Below are 24015 nucleotides of genomic sequence, written 5' to 3' on the forward strand. Positions count from 1 at the left end.
AGTAAGGACTCCGAGGTTATCTGGTGTGATTGACAGCTCAAGATGGCTATCTTACAGTGAGTTTAAAAGTCATGTGAGCACATGACCCGATGCAGCTCTGTGTTTTGTTGCGGAAAGAGAAAGGAAAGTCCACACCGTGGGCCCCTGAGGGAGCCTTTTGACGAAGCACTTGCTAACTGGTATCTTGACCCTTCCTGAAGTATAATTTGGGGCCTTAAGTCACGAACTATCGGGTCACATCGATGCATTTAAATTGCATACCATCGTATTTGCAATGCCATGTGTGTACTTGTTTGTAATAGCTGAATGTTTGCTAGTAATGTCCAGTGTTGGAGCTCAACTTTAAGTTACAGCTTAACCTACTTAGAGCAACACTGCATGGCGATGGGGAACTGACGTTGGAAGCTTGTAAAGCTGCCTCTGCGTTCTATACTAATAAATAAATCAAGCTATACAATACATTTTTTCTAGAGAGATTTGAGCATTCAGAATGAAAAAGTTTTTTTTTTTTTAAATAACTGTAAAGGGCAGTTCAACAGAGGCCAACATTATGAAGAGAATCATAAAAACATACAAAATATTCTGCTTATAATACCATCGGATACAGTCAACACATCCTTTAAGTTGTCCGTCTATCCAAAGCTTTAGGACCACAAATCTTCGGGTAATTCAGTCGTATCAGTTTCCTTCTGATTGGCCACAGCTGGATGCTGCTGATGAAAACATTTTTCAACATGTTGAAATGAGGGCAAGACAGGAAAATACTTTGCGTTCCTTTGTGTGTGAATCACTTCTTGCTGCCCTCTGAGTATCATAAAATATAAAAGTTAGTTTGTGTCCTCTAACGACTGCACTCATCTGCATATTCACATCAGAATATATTCAATATTTTGAATATTTATTAGCCAATTCGTAATCTTAATCTACTGTCTGTTGGATTAAATATAACTTGTTATTAATTGGAAACCTTGATGATGAGACAGGAATATAGAATTTTGGTCTGGATTCAAGAAACGCCTTAAATAAAAAAAGGCTTTTAGGGATATAGGTCATGTTAAGAGCTCTGTTTAGAACTATTAAATCAAGGTAACATAGCATGCATCTTAAAAATAAGTCAACTTTCATATGACAAAATGTATCGCTACTGTTCATTGCTATGCAAGACTTTGCATAGATTTGACAAGGCCCAGAATTCAAGCTATGCCACTCTAGTGGTGAAGCATTTACGGTCTCGTACTGGCGGTCAGGGGGAATAGGATGTTCATTTTTTTCCACTAATCTGCTTGTTTTATAAAGTCATATGAGCTCCGTGTCTCAGGTACGGTCTTAGAACTCTAATTATTTCCGAAGCAGCTTAATAATTGGGGTTAGTGCGGTTCAAATCAGATCGGCGAAAAAATATCGTAATTTAATGTTAATCTCCCGGAGTCTAATGTCGTGAGCTGTAATATCTTTTCAGCGGTTGGTTTTTAAATGTGTGACAGGAAATGTCATTGCTTTTGAAAGCAACCTCCTGATGAGAGAAGATGCGCACATCTTCTTGGCTAGCTAAGTGACTGTGATGGATGTGAAGCGGACATCCAGTTGCTGATGCAAAGTGGGCTTTTTTTTTCTTTTTTTTTTCCCCGCAGCTGTCAGGTGTGCCTCAGTGGGATTATGGCGTAGACACTGTACCACCCCTATCCCATAATAACAGCCACAGAAGCCACCTGCCACCACATCTCATAGGAGCCAGGCTCTTCCGACTCCTAGGAAGCAGGAAGCCTCTGGACTTTTAAGAGCTGCACTAAACCCCACTCTTCTGCCCGCTAACAACCGGCACTTAAGTATCCAGACAACAAAGTGCAGACACACAAACTACATTTCATCAGGAGGGGTTTATATCTAAAAGGAAAAAAAAAAACACAATGTAAAGCACACTCGGAAAGAAATGAACCTCCCATTGATCCGTAAGAACTATGTCTAATTGTCCTTTTTTCATCCTCTTGAATCGATAGCGAACCCTATCGATGTTCTCCGGGTGTTGGAGCTGTCGGAAGACAGGGAGGGGGTTTCCCTGCAGGCCGGGCTCTGCAGCAGCAGGATGGGGACGAACGAGGCCGACTTCGCCTTCAAAATAGACAAGAGGATCCAATTCAGCGCTCCCACCAAGCAGCTTTTCCCAGGTATTCTCCAATCCCGTATAAATACTTGAAAACTTATCGAGCATTTATTTGAACAATTTGACTTCAAAGTCCATTGACTTAACTCCGGGTGTTTAAAGTATCCATACCCGGGTCTGGCGGAGGGCGATAGCTGCTTCTTTTCGGGGATCTTCCCGACCGTTGGTTAAAAAACGCTTTCTTCCCCTTTACGCCAACAGATTCAACGTTCCCACAGAATTTCTCCATGATGACGACCTTTCGAGCCAAAACTGGCTCCAGGTTTTTTCTGCTATCATTGTACGACACCCAAGGGGTGCAGCAGCTGGGGCTCGAAGTGGACCGATCACCAGTTTTCCTCTATGAGGACCAGAATGGAATGCCCGGACCGGACATGTACCCAGTCTTCAAGAATATAAACCTGGCTGATGGAAAGTGAGTCAACATGAGTTTTATTATTTTTTTTAAAGATCACATCGAAAACTTCAACATTCTCTAGATTAGTGGTTTCTAACTGGTGTGGCTTTGGGGTCCACCATCAACCTTAGACTGATCAACCTAAATTCAACATATCAAAAGCACTATAACGGTTTAATCAGGCGTGGTACTAGTTATTACTATGCCTCACACGAAGAAGCTTGTTGGTTTAATTCCAGCCAACCTCGATCCAGTTTCTTCCAACGACCCAAAAGCAAAGCATTAAATTGTGTTTTGTAAAAGTGGGTGTTGATCTTGGCCTCTTGACCTAAGCCGATTGGAAAGGCATTCCCTTGTGACCATCATAAGGGAATAAGTGGAATCAATAAAACCATTTCATGATCGAAAACAAATTGTATTTTTTTTGTCTTTACCGTTACCCAACCTACTAGGTAAGAATCACTTGTCTTTATAATCAGATGATCCTAAAGCCAGTATCCTTTCCTTCAAATAGGTGGCACCGAGTAGCTTACAGTGTCCAGGGCCAAACTGTGACTCTCTACCTGGACTGCCGGAAGGTGGAAACCCTTGATCTGCTTCGCGGCGGAGACGCCGTGGTCAGCACGGAAGGCATTACAATGTTTGGCGCTCGTCTTCTTGACGAATCCGTATTCGAGGTAAGCTTTTGACAAAATCATCCTACAGCATCATTGCTTTTTATATAGTAAACTTACCGGTTTTTAGGAACACATTTTCACAATTTCAATAAGAATTCTGTAATAAAACAATCCTCTTAACCTCATATATTTATGGAGTCAAACCCTGTTGCGATGCAAGATGGGATGTAAGGATCTACTTGAGGTCACGTAAACATTGACGTCAAGTAGTTGCGTTGCCCTGGCTGCCCCCCCTTTTTTTGTGAGTGACTAAGTCAGCATGACTCGGATCTTCTGTCTCAGATGCAAGTAAGAACATGTGTTCTTGTTCTATGACTAAGTTCATTGGTCATGACTTCGCATTTAGAAATAAATTAAAAAAATCTGCTTTATTTTTTTAGAGTTTTGTAGAAGCTACTTGATTTTAATATAAAACATCAGCATAATATATCACAATCAACTAAACGAAAATACAAATATCAGAAATGTTAGTAATAGGATATGATTTTATAGCAGTTTTACTTAAAATCAATTTATGCTTTTATGTAAACTTTATAGCATCACCCCATTAACAATATTAAAACTGAAAATACTGTAATACTTTAAAACTGACCAGAAACTGTTTCCTTCAACTGAGAAAAATCTCCAAACTTGTTGAAAATGTCGGAACATGATCTGGAGCTTGTAATCCATGCGTTTGTTTCTTCTCGTCTGGACTATTGTAACAGTTTGTTTTCATATCTTAACAAGAAGGATGTGTCTCGACTGCAGTTGATACAGAACTCTGCAGCGAGAATTCTGACCCGCTCAAGTAGAAGAACTCACATTTCTCCGATCCTTAAAACTCTTCACTGGCTTCCAGTTTCTTTCAGGATCAACTTTACAATTCTGGTTCTTACTTTCAGATCTATTCATGGTCAGACTCCTCCTTACATCACTGATCTGATCCAGCCTTACACCCCAGCTCAGGCTCTGAGGTCTGTGGATCAGAATCTACTTATGGTTCCTCCACACGGCTCAGGACCAGAGGAGAGAAATCTTTTCAGGCTGTTGCTCCTAAGCTTTGGAACGATCTTCCTCTCTCTTTGTGCTTGATGGATCTACTGACTCCTTTAAGAAACATCTTAAGACGTTTCTATTTGTTCAGGCTTTTCCTTGATTTTCTGGAACTCCTGTGTTGTTCTCAGTATTATCTTGATCTTTAAAGTATATACTTTTTTGAGTATTGTTTTGATTGTTAAAGCGCTTTGTGACCCTGGTCTGGAAAAGCGCTATATAAATAAATATTACTTACTTACTTGTAAAAATCCTCCTAATGGAAATGTCCAATTCTAATTTTCTTTTAAGAAACACATTTTCACAATTTCAATAAGAATTCTCGAATAAAACAATCCTCTTAACCTCATATATTTATGAAGTCAACCCTGTTGCGCTGCAAGATGTGATGTAAGGATCACAATGCTGAATCTGTTGTTAGATGTTAAGTGCATATCAAGACAATTTCAGTTCAGTTCAGTGCTGCCAGGGCAAAGTAAGGTTGAGGTGTGTTAAGAGGAGTGGACGAGCTGTTCGGACTTGCCCTGCTTTGGACGTTTCATTTCGCCGCCCTTTATTTTTTGGTGTCAGATTTAATAAAGTGCCAATAAATCAATTTATTTGAGAGTTTAGCCAAAGAGTAGGTAGTAACAAGCTCCATGGCTTAAGTAACGACGTCTATTTTTAGGTGGAAGAAGTTGGTTGATGATGTGGATGCTGAGTCACGGGAACAAGCAGACACTTTCCTACACCGGTGGTTTTCCACATCATCTAGTAGATAGAGAAGCTTTGTCATCCAGCAGGCACTCCTCTAGAGAATCGGTTGTGGTGAGATAAAAAAATATTTTGCTGAATCCATAACAGTTTATTTCCACTTCCTAGTGGGAGTAAACTACAGAGGAAAACCCCGGACCAGATGGACGGATTGGATCAATGCGAGGGAACACCACTGGATTTCTCTGAACCTACAAAAGTCTTGAGCGAGAAAATAAAATTCATATTTTGAATTTGAACAGGTCAAGAGGCAGAAAAATATTTGAATATATTGACTAAAATAGTCGATATCATCCTTTGTTGTAAAATCTCAAATAAATGCAGCTGAAGAGAAGCTATTGAAATTGCATTATGTTGCCAAAGCAAATACTAAAGGATTCTAATCAATGTTGCAATTTACATCATCTTCTTGCTGTGGTTCAATTCAGCTCTCTGCAGTTTATTTCTCTGTTTTAGCAAGAGCATAATTTCAGTTAACCGCAGGACAAGCAGGACAGCTGTTAGAGCTCAGTTGGGAAATAAAAGCTCTAATTTCTCTTTCATAATAAAACCATCACAATGATTAGGATAAACCTCACTTGATCTCCAGATTCTGTCATCTTTGCTCAGATAAGTAGCCGACGGTTACAATCAGATATGCAACACAATACCGATTTATGTGTAATAAGGCCGTAACAGGATACCCTTTATTTGATTTTCTGAATGACTTGAGATCATATGACTTAATAAAACCATCAGATTCAATACAACTAAATGTACAAATGTGTCTATAGTTTACTATCATAGAGGTTTTTAATGATACTGTGCATTGTGGGACTTGATTGTTGTTGAGCTCTTGTAACTGGTGCCGAATATCATGAATTCATTTCAGGACAATGGGCTTTGGAGTTGGTTCACTTAAAAAATAAAGTTTCAAAAGTTCAGAACAATATTGCTCTTCACCACTGCCCCGAGTCAGTAAAAGGTGACATAGTTCAACTCTGAAGAAAGTACACGAGAAGGGAAGTTTGGACTCTCCCCGTACCTAATAGATAGAAACCGCAACCTCTTCGCTGACAAGACCAGAAACCAGATGTCTAAGGCCACGGCAATCCACATCCTCTTCTTGCCTTTGGGCTTTGCGAATGCTGTCGAAAAAAAACCTCCCTCTCTTAAAATGCCACAGACTCACTCCACTGTCCCCGTGCCTTAACTTCATCTGCTCCTCCTACGCTGTAAGTATCTCAGAGCCGTCCTTTCCGCTGAGACTGACAGTCATTTCAGCTTTTTAAATTACTTTATATCCCACTTAAGCAGTGGAGTGTGTCTCCTTGTGGGCACATTATATTACCCTTTTCAGAGGCCATAAAGAACCTTCATTATCAGGTGGCTAAACTCCAAAAAACACTCATTCATATGGAATTGGATGTCAGGTTTAATCAGAACTCTGTTGGCCGGCGTCTTTTTCAGATATTTTTCCTCTAAATCTTCCCCAAACTTACTAGCTGTTGCAACTCGTGGTCCTGCATTGGTGTTACTTGTATCCCTGTGGCTGGTTCAAGGGAAAGGCAGCTTAAGAAGGATGACCTCCAGGTCTCCTGTTCCCAGGCCCTGGTTCTGTGGGAGGAGGCCAGTGTTCCGGCCCAGTTCCCCCAGCGTGGGAGCATTGAGGCTGTGGTCAGCCACTAATGTCCGTATTGTTTCCAGACGGTGTTGAAATGATCGAAGAAGTTGGTCCGGTTTTGTCACGTAAACATTGACCTTAAGTAGTTGCGTTGCCTTGGCTGCCCCCCCCCCCTTTTTCGTGAGTGACTAAGTTAGCCTGACTGGTTAAAAACGCGTCTTCTGTCTCAGATTTAAGTAAGAACATGTGTTCTTGCTCTATGACTAAGTTAATTGGTCGTGACTTCACATTTAGAAATAAATTAAAAAAATCTGCTTGTTTTTTTTGTGGTAGCTACTTGAATTCAATATAAAACATCAGCATAATACATCACAATCAACTAAAGTAAACACAAATATCAGAAATGTTAGTAATAGTATATGATTTTATAGAAGTTTTACTTAAAATCAATTCAAGCTTTCATTAACATTATTAAAACTGGAAATACTGTAATACTTTGAATATGATAATACATGTAGAGATACTTTAAAAAAAGAATACGACCCTCTAAGTGTGTTGAGATGCTTTACTCCGCCGACGTCCTTACACGTCTTCTGCCCTAGATGTTAATCGAAACACACAAAAAAAAAACTTCAATCGCTGTGTTCCTGCAGGAAAGGGACCCTGCGAGGCTAGAAAAACAGGAAAACTTCTCAGTGAAAGCCTTTGATCTTTAATTGAGATTGGATTAGTTTGGATTAGCTCCTTGTTACCTCTCTTTCGTGTCACACTTCCAAGAGGAGCTACTATTTTGCCTTTGTGACTTTGGTTTACGGCCAATTCGACATGAATCATTATTGGACAGCTTACAAGTCTCAGGGTTTTTGCGTCAGTTGAAATCTTTTTTTTAATCATTTAAACAGGCTGGGTAGAAGGTGATGTTTTGGATGGTGTAAACATCTTAATAACTTCTAAGCTCTCTCTTTACCGTGCAAAAGAACAACAACAAGAAAAATCTTTGGCAGCAACTAATGTGTCTTAATTGATCATGGACTTCTATTGTACTCATCAGTATGTGTCTTTTTGTACAAAAATCTCTTTAATTAAATATATTCTTAAACCCGCTTTAGCCCCGCTCACTAAAAACAACTTATTTTACCATAACCGTTTCACATAACCACGCCCACTCTTCTGTGATTGGTCGAGCATCAAGGTTTGTCACCGCACATCATCAAACCAGGAAGTCTCCACCTCCAAGGGGCTCGTTGTATAAACAAAGCGAGGCGTGATTACAGCTGGCTGGAGGAGGAGTGAAGCCATTATTACGTCATAGTGGACTCCGCTCTCGTAACCTCTTGTTCGCTGAGATTTCAGACGGGAGAGAAGTAAAAACTAAAAAACACGAGGGACTTACTGCATTTAGAGAGGAATACTTTAACATTTGAAACATGTGAGTTAGACAGGAGAGTTATAAGAAACTCAAATGATACATTATGTATTATCCTGATAGTTAAAGTAGTGTAAGTATGTAAATATAGATGTATTAAGCCTTCAAACCATAATGAAAAAGTATATTTCATAAATGTGATGTGTTCAAAACGTTTGAGTGGTTGAAATACTGCAAAAATGCGGTTTACTTGGTCAAAGCATCATTGTCAGAGTGACTCAAGGATTGAGTGTCCACAAAAGAATCTTTCCACCAGCTCCCACCACTCTCGCTCCCTCCCTCCTTCCCTCTCTGTGTGGCTGTTTGTACGTAAACAGTGGCCAGGCCTGCAGGGGAGGTTAGGAAGTGAAAAGTCCTGACAGGGCCACAAGAAAGAACCGATTCAATGTTGTGTGTACACAATCCGAGCTATCCTACATGAGTTATAACGAGCAAAATCCTTTGCAGGAAAATGCAAGAAACATAAGCTGAAACTAAATTCAGTTAATATTGGATCTAATCTATTTAAATGTATTTCTGGTTTGTAACAGGGTGATATCCAGCAACTACTAATTGATGAGGACCCCGAGGCGGCCGCCAGCTACTGCGAGAATTACATCCCGGACTGTGACCTTCCTCTGCCCTACAGCATCCGTGACATACAGGAGGTCAGAAAATAACCCCATCATAATACAGTTCCCTCGCTGTGAAAGCCCCTTGAGTTGTGAGCAATGAGTTTCCATGGCATTATTAACCGTGTTTATACCTTCATTTATTTGTTATTTTGTTCTGGAACAAGACACTTGAACTAGAATATCTTGGTCTTACCAAATCAGAGGCACATGCCGTTTTTTTTCTTTTTTGAAATCCAAACAAAGCTGCATGCGAGGAAGAGATTTGAAGATACTATGACTTAAGTCATGACATGATTCTGTTTCAGTGAAGCCAACCATAATAGGTTTGGGTGTTCCATTGGCAGAAGGCGCTTGTTAAAACTGAGCCAAAGATGTGTTAAAAAGAAAACTGGCTGCTGATCGTCTGGAATAGAAGCACACAATCAATAGTGAATATAAATCACAGCATTAGTCTTTTTGTGGTGTGAGGATGATAATTAGAAGGTGGTAGCCTGAGGTGTGTGCCTATATCTGTGAGTGTTCTGTTGGTTCATGAGAAGAATTTACAAGATTAATCGAGATTTAAGGATAAATCATAATGAGGGTATTTTAAAGGGAAATTAAAGGCACTATGAAAATCGTTTTTTTACCATCTTGTAGCTTCACTTTATAAGCTCATATATTTAATTCAAGCCACACACTGACCAGTGTTGACTTGATTATAGACTTTTTTGTTCAAGTGTATTATTTGTGCTTGTGCTTCAGGAGCGGAAAGATCTTTCTTGATTCGCATCCCATTTGGCAGCGGGACTAGCACAGCTGAGAGCTGAGCAGTCCAGTAGATGTCAACATCTGTCACCCCACTGACCTACTTCCCATCATTCTCTGTTACACACTGACCTTGTTCCCCATGTCCTGTTAGCTCAGATCACCGAGGACTTTTCACAGAGTGGGCCCTCAGCGTCTCCGTCACGCTAGGCGTGTTCATTTTTGTGACTTCATTTAGACAGTAATGCTAGCCATATTTTCCCCTCTGCAGTATATACAAGGATGTTTAAAGGGATAGTTCACCTAAAATTGTAATCTTTTTACAGTTATAGGCTAAAAGGTATGTTCATTTTAATGTTGTGACTGGATGCTTGAGGTTTATCAACCTCCAAAAAGACACTTAAAAACATCCAAATACCTACATTCTGCTCGTCTGTAATATCCATTTTGTATTGAAGGGCTTCCGATATTCTACTTCCTGTTTGTGTTGCATGTTATTGTTTAAACTACTGCTACAAACGATCATAGATATATGGACTTGCTTAAGTTTTTCGGGAACAATTCCTCATGTCAAGGCTTCAATACAAGATAGATCTTACAGTGAGTACCACTGAGGTATTTTGGATATTTTTAAGTCTGTCTTTTTGGACGAAGATCAACCTAAGCTTGCTACGTTAAAATGCATAAACATTTTTGCCTTTAATAAGAAAATAATCCCAACCATTTGTCAACATGTCGGTGAGTAGAAAATGGTTGAACTATCCCTTTAAGTCATTAGGTTAGGTTAGGTTAGGTAGAACTTTATTGATTGTTTTTTTCCAATTAGACACAGCAATACAGCAATTATTCATAAAAATAAAAATAAGAACAAGAACAAGAGAAATTAGGAGAAAGAACACGAGAAGAAAATGAACATTACAGAAGTCATGAGCATATTTCAAATGTATTTGTGGGTTAAAGGTACGGTAGGTGCACTTCAAAACATTTTCTCATGGGAAAATTAACTATTATGATTATTAAAAGGGAGTTCGGTTGAAACACAACTATGGATAAACAATGATTGGACATCGTTTTGAAGTAAATTTGCTTTTCTTTTTCTTAAATCTTTCATGAAATCACATGTTGATGCCTTGATGCAGGGTGGTCATCCTGCCACAGCGACAGAGAAGCCCAGAGGACAAAAGAAAGGCCGAAAGAACAAAAAGAAGCGGGACAGGGGCTCCAAGGGCAAAGGCAAGGGCAAAGGCAAAGGGAAGAAGGGCTCCAGGAAGAAGAAACACCAAGAAGAGAGCCTCGAGGACGGCTTCCTTCAAGTGTCCACCAAACTGCCGGAGTATCTTTCTCAAGAACCGTTTCAGACGAGCCGGCCAACAGATATCGGCGAGGAGGTGACGACTGTCACACCCGCTGAAGGGAAGAGTTTCCTCCAGATGCCCACTCACGCACCAGACACCACTCCAGAAGTGTCCACCGCGCCACCAAGTGAATTCCCTGAACCAGAGGATGCTCGAGAGGTAGATGCTGCCACTTCCTCTCACCCCACGCTTCCAGCCTCAACTTATCACTCCCTTAACCAAACTACTAATCCTCTTTTGCCAAGGCTTTGTTCATATTGTAGCAATAATGTTGTCATTGTCAGTGCTGGTTAACATGCCTAACCTACAGAGCTTAATAAACATCTTAAATATGCTGTCATGCAGCTTAAGTCATGCACCATATGCTTGCTCGCGTTCTACCATCAATGCATGGAAATTATGTTGTTTTAATGTCTGTTTTAACCAGCATTACAACATATACCTGTGTGGAAAACAGTGGGGCTTTAAGTAAAGGAGCTAATTTTTCTTTGACCAGGACAGCAATAGGTCTTTATCATTTAAAAAAAAATATGAAGGAAACCCGGGGTTGACAAAAAGAGTATTTCTCTGAGCTGGTAAGGGAGTTTTTTTTTGACTAAATAGACAAAAAGCATTAAAGTTAGGATGTATATCTTTAAAAAAAACCCATTAGACATGTAGTCTGCATTAGATTTAAACTTATTTCAGAGACTTTCTAGGATTTATATATACAGTATATGATATGATCATATGATATATATGATAAAATATCTTAAGCTAGAGTTAGTTATATAGATGTATACATTTTTTTTTTAGAATATGTATTTAAGGAATAAAACTGTAGTATTGTAGAAAAAAAGAGACTTCTTCACTGAAAATGAACAAAGTGTTATGTCATTAAAGGTAAAATGTTCATGTTTAATGAATACAATTATAATGGAAAAATAGACAGAAGTAAGTAAGTAAGTAAGTAAGTAATATTTATTTATATAGCGCTTTTCGAGACCAGGGTCACAAAGCGCTTAAACAATCAAAACAATACTCAAAAAAGTACATACTTTAAAGATCAAGATAATACTGAGAACAACACAGGAGTTCGAAAAAATTCAAGGAAAAGCCTAAGAATGTGCTTTGCTTACTGCCAATCATTGATAATATTAATAATATTTCAGAAATCCAAATAGATCTCAGTGAAATGTATTGATTTAAGTTGAAGAAACATGATGTGCCTGAGTTGCAAAATGTTTGATCAGAGCCTGGAATTAGATCTAATCCGACGACCTTTAACAACCACGCTATAAACTCACTGACAAGAATGTTAAATTGTTGACTTTGATCGTCGTGCTCTTATTAAATCCATGTCGATCTAATCCTTAAGCTAATAACTGTAATTAAGCTTCAATCATCATTTTCTAAACCACAATTCTACCTGCTCGACTTTTCAAAACATCAGTTTTTACAAGATCCTTCTCTCCTCTCGTTGACCCGCAGGAGCATTTATTAGTGGAGACGCCAGTGGGGGAGGAGGATGACGACAGCCCTTATAAGGATGATGCTCTCGCTGTCTCCACGGTAACCGTGGGACCTAATATAACCAGTTATGAGGTGAGATAAGTACTTATGTCAGACGTCAGACAGTGATTTAAACAAAAACAAAAAAAATGTGCCGCAGTTTCTGGACTACGAGGATCGCCGGAACGCCACTGAATATGAAGAGTACGAACTATACGATGACAGCTATGACTTTGCGAGGCGTGAAGGAGCAGAAACGTGGGAAGGAGAGGTAAAGTGTGCTCAAACATGGGCTGAGTGGTCACGGTGAACTCTCCTGTCGAGTGATTCTCAAACGCCCCGTGGATGTCAAATCTATCTGCAGGCTGGCGCCAGAGAAGAGAAGGGCCAGAAAGGAGAGCCGGCCATTTATGAACCGGTGAGACACATTTAATGAGGCGTGCCATGGTGATGATATTAAGCACTTATCTTTGCTTCTTAATGTTTCGAAGGGAACTCTAGTGGAAGGACCTCCAGGTGTTCCAGGGCCACAGGTGAGATTGATGACAAGAATGATTGGACAATAAATAAATGTTGTATAATGTGTGCGAGAAGAAAAAAAAATCAATATAACAGCATACATAGATATTTTTTTTCATTTTACTATATCGATATTCAAACATGATAACGATTTTTTTGTTTTAACCTTCATTACATTCTCCGTAGCCAATGGAACAATCAAATCTGGCGAGATCCCAAAGATGACTAAGGACGAGAGGATAGTTTACAGTCAGTTCCAGCTGCTTTTAAAGCTGATGTCTGGACATAGTTTGACTTTCAATTCTATCAATTCAAGTGTATCATATCAAATTGTATTGTGAGATTAGTGTATTATATCAAATTGTATTGTGAGATTAGTGTATTATATCAAATTGTATTGTGAGATTAGTGTATAATATCAAATTGTATCATGAGATTAGTGAATCATATCAAACTGTACGTGAGATTAGTGTATCATATCAAATTGTATCATGAGATTAGTGTATCATATCAAGTTGTATCATGAGATTAGTGTATCATATCAAATTGTATCATGAGATTAGTGTATCATATCAAATTGTATCATGAGATTGGTGTATTATATCAAGTTGTATCATGAGATTAGTCTATCATATCAAATTGTATCATGAGATTAGTGTATCATATCGAATTGTATCGTGAGATTAGTGTATTATATCAAATTGTATCATGAGATTAGTGTATCATCAAATTGTATCATGAGATTAGTGTATCATATCAAATTGTATCCTGTGATTAGTGTATCATATCAAATTGTATCATGAGATTAGTGTATCATATCAAATTGTATTGTGAGATTAGTGTATAGTATCAAATTGTATCGTGAGATTAGTGTATTATATCAAATTGTATCATGAGATTAGTGTATTATATGAAATTGTACGTCAGTTTAGTGTATTATATATCAAGTTGTATTCATGAGATTAGTGTATTATATCACGAAATTAGTGTATCGCCCTAGCCTGTATCCCTACTTTAGTTTTATAGTGTCCCGCATTTTATCAGAGCATATAGTCTGAGACAATAATTTTGTCATTTTGACAAATTTTTGGCTACAACAATATGGCCCCTATTACCGCACCCATCTTACTTATGGTGCCAACAAAGCAGTTCCATGATGCCTTCCTACACACTGCTCTTATTAGTGACGGCTAATGGGTCGCTACGATACTGTACTTGTTCTGTCTGTCTGTTGCTGTCAAAAGTGACAAGCCCTGATTGATATGCTGGGCGGCAAAGCATTGAGGGATCCGTTTCAGGTCTCCGTTACTTAGAAAGTTGTTGAAAGGAATCACAATCTTATACGCAATGTTGAGTTTGCAAGTCAATTAAAAAAAGTTACAAATTAAATGGTCAAAACTTGTCAGATTTAGTTTAATGTGTTATTTTTTCCAGAACGCAATCTTCGCAAAAAAAAAACATGTGTTGTTTTGATTACAGGGACTTCTCGGTCCAGCTGGACCAACGGGCCCTCCGGGACCGAGAGGAGATCCTGGTGAGCGGGTGAGTCAGGCATTTGTTATTGGCAAGAAATGACCGGCGTTGCTCAGCGCATCTGTCTCATCCCTTCGTCATTCGGAGGATGTGGTTGCAAATGTATCCATGACCTCATATAAAAATGTGTCACAGGGATCACCCAGACCTGGTGTGCTGTGGTTTGCCCGAAGCATTCGGCGGATGCACATGTTTGACCTAATTTTTGTGTCCATGGTGACTCTCAAATATGTATACCAGTAAAACAAATATTATTATTATTATTTTTTTTAAACCTATTAATGCAGTGAGTTATTACGAAGAGGAAATTGTCAAAACATTGGATTTTCTTGGACTTACTTGGGTGTTGGTTTATTTATCTAGCTGTTGTGTTTGTTTAGATTTACTTAGTGTAGCACTTAAGTGTTTACAAGATTTGTGTTTCGCCTGGGAATAAGAACTTTTTACCCTAAAAAATGTTCTTTCACTTGTACTGTCGGGAATTCAGACTGTCATAAACATTTATTTACTTTGCTTCACAGGGTCCACAAGGACGTTCTGGTCTCCCGGGCGCTGATGGGATCCCAGGTCCTGCCGGAACTTTGCTGATGCTCCCAGTAAGCTCATGTGCAGCCTCCCATAATACCAGTAGAGCGGCATGACCACAAGGGGGAGCTGTGTGCTCAAGCTTACCTCAGAGCAGGCGTCCTGATCCGTTTCTTCTTGCACCCAGTTCCAGTATGGAGGAGATTCCCAGAAAGGACCCGTCATATCCCCACAGGAGGCGCAAGCTCAGGCTATAATCCAGCAGGCCCAGGTGAAAACTGCGAACATCCACAAAGTTTTATTTTATGTTTAAACCGACAACCTAAATAAATAAAAAACTGTTGCTATTTGTTGCTCCAGCTCTCAAGGAAGGGACCCCCCGGTCCATTGGGTATGTCTGGACGTCCAGGCCCCTTGGTAAGAACCATATATTTGTCCCAAATCTTGATCTTACCATTATCCTGTTTAATATTAATTATCAAAAATCTGATTTGATATTTACCCCGTTGACAAACACTGTAAGAGATTTGTCTGTTTGCTGTTTTACAGGGTATCCCGGGCTCCCCCGGACTGAAGGGAGACATCGGAATCACTGGTCCTACCGTAAGATCTCACCTTCTTCATATCAAGCTCATCTTTTGGATTATGAATAATGTATTTGTTTTTCATCTTTGAAGGGATTTCGTGGCATGCCAGGACCCCTCGGAGCTAACGGAAGGCCAGGAAAGAACGTGAGAAAATAAATTGGCATTATTATTTCAAACTAAAAAATACATATTGAGATGTACGGGTCTTAACTTATGTAACTTTGTGTGGTAGGGTCGTTCAGGAACTGATGGGGGGCGTGGAGTTCCGGGTGATACCGGACCTAAGGTGAGAAAGTAAAAAAATAAACATTAGGATTAGGATCTGATGAAATAAAGGATTCACATTTTTATATTATCTTATTTACAGTACTTGTTTTCTGGGTTTATTTGGATTTAATGGCTGTAGAAATGTATAAAATGTGATAAGAGAGTCCATTGTCAATATCCTGTTATTTATTTAACACACTGTTAGTTTGTGTCTGTGTAATCTTAATGACGAAAAGGGTAAAAAAAATTAAACTATCTACTCGTTTAGATAATAGTCTTGTTATTATTATTCAGTTTTTCTGCCAGATCATCAGTGTAAAATAAGTGTTTTCAGCAGGTGAAGTAAAACTTGAAACATTTACTGAATAAAACATCAGCTTTCTATCTAAAATAAAGACACACAACATTTTTAAACTCATTTTCTTCCCCCACTAAAAAAACCCTAAACACTGCCGTCTGATGTCTCACTCCCTCTCAGTAAACTCATCACTGCATCATGCTTTTAATCTGAGAAAAAAGCTTCTGAATTCAATCTCACCAATAGTTCAAGATACATGTGTAGAAGAATCTTTCATTTTCTATAATTTGTCCAGGACCAAAAAGTCGACATAATAATCAAAATATAATAACTGAAATATCTTTTCAATATTTCTACATTCTTCAGATGTCTTCAAATGCAAAAATAATCATTTATTATGATTATTTTTATAATTATTATAACAAACTCCTTGTGATAACCCATTTTTATGACATAATTAAAATGTGAAAATATATATATATTTTTTCTATTTGAAACGGAACTGTTATATATTATTATTAATATTTATTAGTAAGTAAGTAAGTAAATAATTTTTATTTGTATAGCGCTTTTCCAGACCAGGGTCACAAAGCGCTTAAACAATCAAAACAATATTCAATAAAGTATATACTTTAAAGATCAAGATAAAACTGATAAAACAACAGGAGTTCCAGAAAATCAAGGAAAAGCCTGAACAAATAAAAACGTCTTAAGATGTTTCTTAAAGGAGTCAGTAGATCCATCAAGTGCAAAGAGAGGAGCAACAGTCTGGAAGGATTTCTCTCCTCTGGTCCTGAACCGTGTTCAGGAACCATCAGTAGATTCTGATCCACAGAGCTGGGGTGTAATAATCCAAGTTGCATTTCTGTTATGAAAGTTCACACTCAGGGCTTCTACTCACGTCTATAATAAGATCAATCATTTGCAGGTTCAGCAAGAATCTACCTTTTTTTTTTTTTCTTTCCCCCCCAAAAAAAAGTTTGTAAACACCGTCATGAAAAAGTGTCACTTTGCCCTGATTGGACATGACATTAAGAACAAAGTGTTGAGGGGAGAATCTGGAAGATAACAGTTCAAACAGAGGCCTTCAGGTATCCACTCTCTTATTATATGTATCGACAAGAAGGCAACTCTTGCGATAGCTGCGGGATCAGCTTAGCAAATAAATCAAGCCCCCGTGATGTCGACGCTGACGGAACAGCCCGGTCTTTATCAGTCAAAGCAGCGTTTGAGTCTCACCCACAGCGACTGCTCCCAGATCAGAGCAGATGCACGGCTCGGCGCCGGGACACCTCTGGAACAACGCTGCTAATGTTTACACATTACCATACGTGTCTGTGTTTCCGCACTTAATGGTCTTGTTTCTCCATTAATTTCTCAGGGCGACAGGGGCTTTGACGGGCTGCCAGGTCTCCTAGGAGACAAGGGACACAAAGTGAGTAAGATTCGGTAAACCTGACATGTTCCCGGTATTTAGTCATCCAAGGCAGTGTTGAGCATAATTAGCAACACGTCACACACCAGATGTTTATTAGCATTTTATCACCCGGATTTGTGTGATCACAGTGTGTCAGTGCTGTCTTGGCAATTAACGACGGCAAAACTGTTTCTCATGCAGGGAGACAGAGGAAAACCGGGTCCTCACGGTCCTGCAGGAGAGTCGGGAGAGAAGGTGAGTGCTAATATGTCGCCCCCAGAGATGCACGATGCAGAGATTCCCCCCCATTTTTCCCCCCTCACACAAGGTTAAAAGGAAAGTCTTTTCCAGATCAGTGAACTCAATTCCACCGACCGATTTCGATGGAAACGCACCGGAGATCAAACTATCTTGCTTTAAAATTCCCATATTTCCAAACCCTTTCGCCAGGCTGAACGCTTTGATCATCAAGGACATCAAAGCTATTCCGTCTATTGCAGACATACAAATGAAAAGTATTACTCTAGTCAGGATGTTTTCGATTCATGAAGGTGGAAAGTTTAGCCGAGCGCGCTTGTTCATCTTCTCGTGGGGGGGGGGGCAGGGGGGGTTGTCGCGTCTTATCCGTCAGCCGGTGAATTTATTTAATGAGCTCATTTCACAGATTATGTCTGAGGCGATATTGATGTTCCCACACCTGAGGTTGACACGGCAACAGCTCGTTGAAGACTGAGGCTCTTCTTCTTCTTGTTCTTCGCAGGGATCCGATGGACCTGTCGGGCCAAGAGGTCAGCCCGGCGAAGCTGTGAGTAGCTTTTCACTCCCCTGTCCTCGGCACGAGCCAATTAATAGATTTTGCCTCACGTTTGTGGACGAAGAACGTGTCTGTGTGTGAACCTCGATTGACCGGCGTCCAGTCCACGCTGTTCACTGACTAGCTGTCAATAATTTCAGATCATTATACTCAAACATTGTAATGAATAACTTAGAAAAAAAAACACAGTACCTTCGTTGAGAATAATAATGCGACCTCTGCTGGTGACGTCAGGAAACTCCCATTGGTGTTCTACTTCCTCTTTCAACCAGGAAAAGAAAAGGTTAATAAGAAATCAGTTTGAATGTAACACCTTATACATATATTTTAAGTTAAGTTCATTCAATCAAACATTTTTTTTTTTTTTTTTAGAGTGACACAATAATCATCCTAAAAATTTGTTTAGTTATTGCGGAGACAAAATTCATTAAAAAGAAAAAACGAATAGGAACACGAAGCTAGTTTAGTTTGAGTGGATAAGTTAAAATATGTTTTACAAATTGTGGATTTGTAGAAGAAAACTATTTTTTTAAATTTATATAAGGCATTTATTTTAAATAGAAGGAAGTAGTACTTTAAGTAAATCCTTTATCAAGCTTTTGGACAAAAAACAACAACCAAAGAAATAAATATTATCAAGTGTAGAACTTCTCCAATTAGCTAACTTCAGTTTTGTTATTATTTGTAATATTACTTATTAGTAGTTTTTTCTTTATACCTTTGATAGTTCTGGAGTGAGTAAGGGTTCCAGAACTTGCTTGCACAGCACACACACGGTAGGATAGAGGAAGAAAAGGGAGCTCGTGCAGCAGTTTGTAACACATTTTTAAAATAATTTGTGGATCCAAATGTTCATCGGGAACACCGTGCAAATTCATCATCTGTTCATCGTCCCATTAATAACAATTCAGGAAAATTCAATAGAATTATTTCTGTTCATTTTTAAGTTATGTTGCTTTGAATTATTTAACCTCCTTGGCAGATGAACCACCAACATACAAACAAACAAGGATAAATAGGAATAACAAATAATTCACCGTTCCCATCCTGGCACCTCCAAACAAGCACTCAAGTCAAATGCTTAATGTTAATAAAACACATTTGTGACTCTGGTGAAGAACTCTGGTTTTTGCTCATTTGTTTTGCTTAGATTATTATTTTTTATCTGATTTTATATACCTGGGATTCTCTTCTCCGGCAGGGATTACAGATCGTTATCAAGTGTCACAATAAAGTGCTTGAAAGAAAATGATAAGCCGAAGCACATCTTTTCAAAGCCGCATTTCTGGCCTACATATTGCAATAGCAGCATTGTGTCTCATTATGAGGCTTTAAAATGGAAAGATATGAAATTTTAAGCTTATAAACAGCTCTGTCTCGTCATTGTACGATTTTTAGAAACCTTAGCGACTTGTTTTTTTTTGGAGTCTTTCTGCTCTGGAAACTGGTTGATTGCTTATGACTCACACTCCCATCTTTCTCCCAGTGGGTGAGTTTTGGACTCAGCATGGTTCTGTCCCTCCAAATGGATCAACCATCGCAGGAAGAAATAGCGTGTCATAAGACACGTTAGGAAAAGTCTGTTAAACTGCAAAGACACGGCGAAGAGAAAATTGAGGCGGCGAGAGACAAATGCGAGACCGAAATACGTTTGGCTTCGGAACATTGCAGAGAAAGTGGAAGATACGGGAGAAGGGAAGAGATAAAATCCTGGCCTGAATGATTATATTTCCATATCAATCACATCCCAGGAGATCACAGATGTGGCTCTGGAACAGGTGGCTTGGCCAGCCTACAAAGCGGGAGGCTGACAAAATAAGCGCACAAACAAACATGTACACAAACTGGCTAGAATAGACTCACAAAACTTTTGACTTTGTCTATATCGCTAACCATATCTGTGTCGTCGGTAGGGTTCAAGAGGCCTCATCGGGCCAAGGGGTCCGGCCGGACCACCGGGCACTCAGGTATGACGACACATTCTTGACCACGAGTGCTTTCAATTCCATGAGAACAACGTGCAAACAAAGACAAATGGAAAACTATTGAAGTGTGTCTTTCTCTCCGTGTTAAAACTCCCTCTTCAATCTGATTCTTCTGTCAGGGCATCACTGGAACTGATGGAGTGCAGGGGTCAAAAGGCAACATGGTGGGTCCACTAGGTTTCATAAACACCATCCATCAGAACATGGACAATGATTTCTGTATTGATTCACTGAGGAAATAGAGCATATATACTCACATTTGTCGTGCGAAATGTGGCGTTCACCCTTTTCCTTGTTGTTTGCAGGGTCTACCTGGTGAAATCGGACCTCCAGGTCAGCAGGGAAATCCAGGTGTTCAGGTAGATATCATCAACCAAACAAGTCCAAGGGACAGACCATTTAATGGTAGAGAAACAGACGAAAAGCGCTATATAAATACAAATTACTTACTTACTTACTTGTGTGCACGATGTTAAAGGGACAATACGTGAGATCCAAAATATTGTTTCTGGTCCCTCAAGTGTCGGAAAGGTGTAACTGCAAAGCAAGTTTACAAAACAACAAGCTTCTTTTGTTAATCTTGCTTTATCTTGCTGGTAACTTGGGAGGCACGTATTACCGCACCCTACAGTAAATTCCCATCATACCTTTCTACGCACTGCTCTCTTTATCAATGGTCTATCAGTTGCTAAAATACTATATTCAAATTCATCATCTAAGTTGTAATGTCAAAAATAATGGTCAGCAGGGACCGGTTGGCTGGGCGGCAAAGCAGTATGGGAGTTGTTATGCTATTTTTTATTATATATATTTATATTTATTTTAAAGTTTTAGAATGTTACCCCTGCAATAATTACGGGTGCCAATGTGTGTATATATTTATAAATAATTACATATGTCATTAATAATAACATTTTTAAATGTATGTATCAAAAAAGATGTGATGGTTTTATTGGTTGCTTAGATGCCGCATTTAAATGATATGTCTATGTTCCTATGTAAGCAAGTGTGTCCAAATTAATCAACAACTTGAGTGGAGTGGTTGACTGGGCGGCAAAGCATGTCAGCTCTTCTGGTCAGTTACTGATGGGGTTGTTAAAATCATAAATAAAGTTAAGTTTTGTACAATCAAATGTTGTTAAATCAATCACTATTTCACAGATTTAGTTTGATGCCGTTTCAGAAGGCAACCCCTGCAATACATGAGTGAGCACTGTGTGTATATACAGTGTTTATAATAATAAATGTGTAAATGTATGTAGGTTTTTATATTTAATTATTTAAATATTGGAAGGACATCTATAAATCCAACATTTATCATGAAAGAAATATTCAGCTTTCTCCGTAATAAGAAATAAAATGGCTGACACAATGATATGGCGGTGACTGTTTATATACATATATATATATATATATATATATATATATAGGAGGTCACTATGAAGCTTGTTTGTGGGAGTGATATTGCCCCACACTGTATTGATCCAAACCAACCCCCATTCTTAACAGAACTCATTCCTCATAAGACCTCTATAAGTGCTCGCCCAAGTCAATCCAGCTTCCTTCTGCTCTTACGACACTTAACCTGATTGACGCTTTGTTCATGTCCAGGGCTTGCCGGGTCCTCAGGGTGCTATCGGACCTCCCGGAGAAAAGGTAAGTAGAATGCCTCCTCTTTGGTTTCAGAATTAAAGCCGTGATCTCTTGACCCCTGTCATCACATGCCCAGGGGAGGCAGGCTGAGCAGGACGGAACTAACCGGCCACTTCAAGCTTCTATTCAGACACGACACATCTAGACAGGAAATCGATAGTAAAGAAACACACACAGACAGTGCACACAGTGGGAGCAGTTTTGCCCGGGTACATCATAGAGTCTCACCGATAACACAACAAATATGTGGGTTTAGTCATAAATACTGAATGTCTGATGCATCCAAGTGAAAAACAACATTTCTTGTTTTTGAAGCTTCACTGTTTTCAGCATCCGTCTGTCATGTCTGTTCTTTAAAGGGTCCCCAGGGGAAGCAGGGGATGCAGGGACTTCCAGGAATTGATGGCCCTACTGTAAGTCTGCATGTTTACATCGCAACGGTTGAATTATTGAGCTGCCCTGGCTTTCGCTTGCATTGTGACATCCATCCGTAGGAGAGGAGGATCAGTGGAAGATCACACATCACTCAGATATAGAGTGAATCAATGAATTCAATGATTGTCTGTAATGATGAATCAGTTACTAACGTATGTGTGTAAGTTAGAGATTTGTGTACGAAGGAATCTTAGAAATAGGGCACAAATGATGGTTCAAGATGCTTCATTTACACTTTATGTTTGAGGATACTTCTATATTCTACTTATCTAGAAAAGCATTTAGGCCTAAACCAACCCACTATTTTATCTTTTCTTTCTTATCTTATTTATTTATTTGTTCAACATTTTATTGCTTTACTGTTTTTAATTACTCTTATTTGGTTCCTCATTATTTATCAACTTTTGTAAAATTGTAAAGGGTTGTATAAATTAAGTACTTTTACATTTACACTTATATATATATACTGTATATATGGATAGATAGAAACTTTATATATACTATATATGATCAATACAGTTTTATCCATCCATCCATCCATCTATCTAATTTTATTTAAAAAGATTCAATCATTTTATTCATTAAATGTGATAAAAAAAATTTGTACTGTATAAATAAAGTACACTGAGTCATAAGGCCAACTAAGCACGGTGCCGCATCATAGTATTACCTAAGTCGTACCAAAAACGTTTTGACATATTTTTGAGCGGCGTTTAAGGCGTTAGCTAGCACAACAAGATGTAATACACAAGGCACACTGTTGATTTTTGTTTAGATTAAAAGGACAATCATGTGCGCCTTATAGTCCGGAAAATACGGTAATAGCCAGGAGGTCAGTAGGACAGCAGGTGGCAGTAGCGTTCTGGATATCCCGCTCACAACACGCTTAGCAGGAGCGAAGAAGAAAGCGCTGCCTTGAGCAGGGAGTGACAAATTCTTCAAAAGATCCCTGAATCCAGATGGTATTGCAGAACACCACCAGAATTGAATCATAAAGACAAGGATCCTTTTAACTAACACGTTGCAGTGATGGGAATAGAACTGAGGCAGAATCTAATCCGGTGATCCATAATTGAAATGTTAATCCTTTAGACATTTCGACGAATAGTCGGATGTGGTGAAGTGTCCAGGAAAGTGACACCTGCTGTGATTTTCTTCACTGATTATCTGACTATTTTTTTCCGAGGACTGATGTAACGACACGTCCTCTGCTGCAGTGCCAGTGAAGTCTGAGTTTTGTTTTTTGTGCTGCAGGGACACCCAGGAAGAGAAGGCCCGACGGGAGAAAAAGGCATCCAAGTAGGTTATTCCATGTCTTGTGTACTCGAGATAAATGGCGTAATATTTAAACGATCTTGCTCTAACTTCGATTCATCTCCCGTAATTATGCCCTACAAGGCAACTTTAAAAAAAAAAAAAGAAAAGTCTCCCCACTATGTCCGTGCTGTGTCGTCATCTGTGCAGCTTCTGCTCATTAGATCTGAGCTGCTTCGTTCCACATCCACAGAACTACAGAAGCCACATGCTGATTACAACCAAGATGAACCGTTCTTGCATTTCGTTGTTAAATATTCTGTTGTTTTCACGCAGGGTTTACTTGGAGCTCAGGGACCAATCGGGTATCCAGGACCCCGTGGAGTCAAGGTGAGCCTAAACACATGGCCGTCTGATGCATTTAAAACAACAACTACTACTGTGTTGTTCAGTCTCTTAATGAGCTGTC

The 24015-nt window shown here is 39.1% G+C and overlaps 1 protein-coding gene across 1 annotated transcript in view; it reads left to right on the top strand.

Annotated features, from left to right (window-relative positions):
- The window catches only part of col5a3a (collagen, type V, alpha 3a), a 60988-nt gene that overhangs the window by 8209 nt on the left and 28764 nt on the right, over positions 1-24015 (top strand). The window contains exons 2-27 of the mRNA XM_087808564.1: positions 1998-2165; positions 2363-2576; positions 3073-3235; positions 8583-8699; positions 10553-10927; positions 12239-12352; positions 12420-12530; positions 12624-12677; positions 12751-12792; positions 14258-14320; positions 14833-14907; positions 15024-15107; positions 15197-15253; positions 15386-15439; positions 15514-15567; positions 15656-15709; positions 17370-17423; positions 17607-17660; positions 18166-18210; positions 20133-20186; positions 20324-20368; positions 20510-20563; positions 21816-21860; positions 22217-22270; positions 23547-23591; positions 23883-23936. Of these exons, the coding sequence (XP_087664690.1) occupies positions 1998-2165; positions 2363-2576; positions 3073-3235; positions 8583-8699; positions 10553-10927; positions 12239-12352; positions 12420-12530; positions 12624-12677; positions 12751-12792; positions 14258-14320; positions 14833-14907; positions 15024-15107; positions 15197-15253; positions 15386-15439; positions 15514-15567; positions 15656-15709; positions 17370-17423; positions 17607-17660; positions 18166-18210; positions 20133-20186; positions 20324-20368; positions 20510-20563; positions 21816-21860; positions 22217-22270; positions 23547-23591; positions 23883-23936 (2303 nt within the window). The remainder of the gene's footprint in view (positions 1-1997; positions 2166-2362; positions 2577-3072; positions 3236-8582; positions 8700-10552; positions 10928-12238; positions 12353-12419; positions 12531-12623; positions 12678-12750; positions 12793-14257; positions 14321-14832; positions 14908-15023; positions 15108-15196; positions 15254-15385; positions 15440-15513; positions 15568-15655; positions 15710-17369; positions 17424-17606; positions 17661-18165; positions 18211-20132; positions 20187-20323; positions 20369-20509; positions 20564-21815; positions 21861-22216; positions 22271-23546; positions 23592-23882; positions 23937-24015) is intronic.

This window comes from Callionymus lyra, chromosome 15 (genome assembly GCF_982586985.1).
Source record: "Callionymus lyra chromosome 15, fCalLyr1.hap1.1, whole genome shotgun sequence".
Taxonomy (NCBI): Eukaryota; Metazoa; Chordata; class Actinopteri; order Syngnathiformes; family Callionymidae; genus Callionymus; species Callionymus lyra.